Source organism: Bombus vancouverensis, chromosome 11, assembly GCF_051014615.1.
Source record: "Bombus vancouverensis nearcticus chromosome 11, iyBomVanc1_principal, whole genome shotgun sequence".
NCBI lineage: Eukaryota > Metazoa > Arthropoda > Insecta > Hymenoptera > Apidae > Bombus > Bombus vancouverensis.
Window position 1 is genome coordinate 846536 of NC_134921.1, and position 4808 is coordinate 851343.

The 4808-nt window shown below is 41.3% G+C and overlaps 1 protein-coding gene across 1 annotated transcript; it reads right to left on the minus strand.

The window, feature by feature from the left end:
- Window positions 1-320: 320 nt before the first annotated feature.
- On the minus strand, window positions 321-1967 carry LOC117165657 (uncharacterized). The gene has a single exon (XM_033348975.2). The coding sequence runs from the start codon at window positions 1431-1433 to the stop codon at window positions 480-482; it is 954 nt and encodes a 317-aa protein (XP_033204866.2). The 5' UTR covers window positions 1434-1967; the 3' UTR covers window positions 321-479.
- Window positions 1968-4808: the final 2841 nt, after the last annotated feature.

A 4808-nucleotide genomic window follows, 5' to 3' on the forward strand; every position in this document is an offset into this window, starting at 1 on the left:
CTTGATTGAGGATAGCGTCACCAGATTATAGAAATTAATGGTAATCATCGTTCGACCGCGAATCCCGCGAATTCCCAGCTACCAGGAAAATGCTTGTTTTTCTTTTCTTTATCAATACCTAAGTAAGTTTGAAAAGTTACATGTACAACAGCAACAATGTAAATATGGATGCTGTTGACATTTAGGAGGGAAAATGTCGATGACTATGAGAGTCCTCTTTCCATCATATGTATAGTTCGGATTAAAGGATATTTGTATCTCAATGTTTATTTGCACTTTTAGAAGTTTCTCTTTGTGTATTTTGTTTGACTTCCAGATTTTCAAAGATAACAGTATCTTAAGGATACAAACTTTAAACGTATATATTTTTCACACCTTGTTCGACCTTCGGGTTGAGTAAAGTACGGATTATGTACAAAGGTATTTAAAGCGTTATAAATCACAGATTTACCCAACGTGGCATAAAACGAAAACTCTACTCACCAATGTCCTTGATACGAAGTCTTGACGAGTTTTACAGTGAAGAGGAACTGTATAGCGCACACGAGGAGACAGCAGAGGTTTAGGGAGAGGGCGAGTGCGCACAGCGCTAACGTCACCTCGTAGACAATCGTATACTCTTCCGGGCTGATCAGGCTACTCGGCGTCACTGTTAACGGTGAAATCTTCAGCAAGAAGATCAACGAGAGTAGCGCCAGTAACAACGACACTAGACACAATAAACCCAAACTGGTCAACGTCTCTTTCGCGCCAACCTCGTGGTCCTTGTGATTCCTTGACAGGGACGACGACCAGGAAGCGTTCAAGGGGTACGCCGTGGAACCGGGACCGGTTAACTGTCCCCCGGTAGTCGTACCCTGAAGAGCAGGTGCAGGCGAAGGTGTCGCCTGACTGGGTAATCTGGACAGTCTCGAGATATCAAAGCCTCCATTCGCTTTAGGTCTGTTGTCCTGGTGCAGCGGCGCCGGGGATATCACCCCCAATGTAGTCGACAGATTATTATTATTGTTATTGTTATTCCCACCGGCAACAGGACTGACGCTGTTCACAGAATGCTTCGACGTGGACAACGTGGACAGATTAAGAGCGTGCGAGTGATTCAATCGTTGAGAAAGATTGTTCACGCTCAACTGAGAATGATTCAAAGGGTGTCTGTGAGTGGAAGATGGCGTGGTGGCAGCCTGATGCACGTTGGCTCTTTGATGGACCACCGAGTCGTAAACGTCGACTCCCCGTCCTTGGCTCCCCCCTGTCGTTCCACGAACGTTGCTGTTTTGGTTGTAATGATGGTGTTGCTGTTGATCCTGTTGGTGACCAGAATGATGGTGGTGGTGGTGGCCGCCGTACAACGAGCCCGAGCTCGCCTGGTAGTCATTGTGCTGGTGCCTGAAGCCCGCTGACGACGGTTGCCCCGTCAGGATATGCTTCAGCATTACTCGACGCTGGAATGCCTGAGGAAGACTGCGCTTCTTCCTGCTCCTCTACATGGCGCTACGCGGGACTCGCTTCTGAGCACGTCTTTCTCGTTGGAGGTTTCTTCTTTCTTTTCTTTCCCAGTAGAATTTTTACACAATTCTTTCTCCCTTTTATCATTAAATTACCTTTAATTCTTAACGACCTTTAATCTTTGTCTCTTCTTTCCTATATATATATTTTTGTTTACTTTTCTCCGTAGCGAATTTTGTCTTTCTGACGCGGGATTAGGTTCCTGGACTTAGGGAGTTGCTACACGCCAGCTCCACCATGGCGACGGCATTCACTAGGCAGCCTACATAGCCACCTTTCAGCTCACGCTTCGGGACACTTTTTTCGCTGAGATTCTCCGCGATGAGGCATGAAAGCAGAGACCACCGTCTGCGGAGGCATGATTATTCTATTGTTCCTTTTAACGAGTAATCGTTTTACTCGAGTCCTCTTACTAAACCGTAAGTACAAAAGACTATTACACTTAGATAGGTACTTGGTCTCAAGAACCAACTTATTTTGGTCTTTCGATTAAGTTCTTAATTAAATGCTCAATTAAATATTCATAAATATATCTTCATAATATTTCCCTCATCTATTTCTTTGACATTCTAGCAACCTCGTTAAGACGTCCGCCACTTCAACTTCTATCTACAAGTGGCAAAAACTGAAGCTGACCTTCTTCATGGAGAAACATGCCGGAAATGGCATCCGCACGTGTGAATAATTATACTCAGTGTCCAGGTAATTCTTTCGATCATCCGATAGAAGTCATTTCTGTTTTTCAGAGTTCGTTCACGCCTCCAGAATGTAAAAATATCCAAGGAAGTACCATTAGGAAGCAATGAAATTCAGAGCTTCTGTGGTTATTCCTTTTTCTGATTGTTTCTTTTCTTTACCCAAAATGGATGATTTCTATATCAAATTGTTTATCCGTATTTTTTTTTTTAATATTCCTTGAGATTTTCAATCAACTCGATTTCGAATTTTTTAGCACCCGATCTTCTGGTTGACGTCGTTAAGAAAGAGGAACGAGTGCACAGGAAGCATGGTCGGCGTGAGCATGATTAGATCCGGTCTGCCCGATGACCTTGCCAGTGATAATAGCGGTTCGTTAAGGTGGTTGCAGTCTTGGTTTGCTTCTGTTTCGATTTCCAGCGAACTCGTCAGCCGGCATGGCTTCCGAGATGCTCCCCCTGAAACAAGTCGAAGGGAAATAATTAATGGACTCTCTGTTCGATTGTACGTGGATGACAAGCTGACCGTAAAAAGAAATATACAAATACGATTAGAAAATATAATCCGAACCCCTTTCGGTTTGATCTGAAGGTTTCTTTTTCTAGATGGAACCAAAGATTCTTATCTGGTTTATGGTGAGCTAAGGAACTCTTTGAAAACAGCATTTATAACTTTCGAAAAAGAGACAGGTACTGAGTATTTCTTGCGCGAACAATTGAATAATTAATTCGTTCTCTAAATATCCTTATTTGTTGTTCCTAAAATACATAATGATTGGAAGCTTCTTACGGGAAGCGCAATCAGCCGCTGATATCATTGAAGTCGAAACGCCATTAAAACCATATTACGATTCGCATGCGACATGCTCCATTCGTGAAAACACAAAAGCAATAAACATGTACAAATCAACGAAATAAATCCTCCGAGAACGAGACGTTACAGGAATTATACCATTGCGAGGATACAAAAGACTTGCTCATGAGCTACTTCCTTCAAGTAGTCGAGCGGTGTATTTTCCGGTCGTTAACTTCCATATAATGGGATATTAAAGAGTACGGACACAACGCTGCTATTTTTCAACTGTTCATTATCAAATTACGCAGCGGGAATCGTTGCAACGACAAAACTGTAACGACTCGTACCTGCGTATCTCCCATTTAGCTGCGGTAAAAGCTGACTTATCTGCGTTTTTTTTTCACTTCCTTACGGAAACCAGGAAAAGTGATTCACAATACAGTTTCTAACTGTACTTCTCGCGATTCTTTCTTAGAAACAAGCAATTGCTTCTTTTCAATTTCCTAAACCTATAATAAAACAGTCCATTCCTTGAATAGAAATTAACTTTAAAACTTTAGGCGCATACATTGTACGTATCGTGTGTATGTATTTTGATTTGAAAAGAAACGCGGCAAACGCCTTTGAAAAGACGTTAGGTTTTCAACACCTTAACTAACTTAATTCCAGCGAGTCGTAAATCTGCTGCATCTCCAACATCTGAATATCCATCTTTTACAATGACTTGTTCTCCAATTTATTAAAATTACATCTCTCCCGTTGCACCGACCTTCTTTAAAGGTTCCCGCGGCAGGTTGAACCCGCATCACGTATCTTCCCTCTTCCTTCCACCTCCTGTTCCCTTTCTCTTTCTATCGGACGGGAAGAGCGGGAACGCTTAAAACGCGCGAATCACGCGAGCGCCTCACGATTTGCGAAACATCACGTGAAAATCACCGATCCGATCTCCGTGCGCGCGGTGCACCGTGGGGGTAACGATTAAATCGACAGGATATACTTTATTGGCTATTCCGTTATTACAGGCTGTAGCTGACGGGGAAATAGTCATTATGGATCGATGAACTCCATTGTAACAACGCACCTTCGAATTGCATCGGAAACGCTTCTGTATTGCGTCCACCGTATAACCTATCATCGTCTGTTTAGGGTAAATCAATGGATCGGAAGTTACGTTTCTATGTTTCTCGCCTGTCAGTATAACACTGTGCAAGAGATACAGCAAGATCCTAAAATCATTCGAGTACAAGTAGCGTAAAATGGTCGTTTAAATTTCAATAAATTAACTATTCATACGTTAATTGTATGCGGTCAGGATTAAGGGGTACGGCGATGGAGAAGATTTTGTTAGCTAGATGTTGAGTAAATAATCGAAGATGATAATTTTATAAATGTTTCGTATTTATGATGATGGAAAAGATTTAATTTGAGTTACGTTACGTTTGAATAAGATAGACTTTTCCAAGAGTGGAGGATTTGTAGAGATAGTGGACGTAATAGTAGTATGATTTAATACTTGATGTGTCTTTTTTTTCTTTGACATATAGGTCATTGTGGGGAGTAATATTGATCTAGATATAACTATCTTTTCTGAGAAGTACGTATATGCTTATGGGAACTATGTTTGGTTAATCAATAGAGCCATTCTTTTGAGAAATTGAATCTAGAAGAATTCGACGATATTTTGCCTTGTTTCAATGGTACATCATTTTAAAGAAACGCCTGCGATTATAGTATATAATTGCACATAGGTATATGCAAAATTGCATTTTCAAATAATTAAATCAAAAATATAGATTTGTTAAAGATCTTTC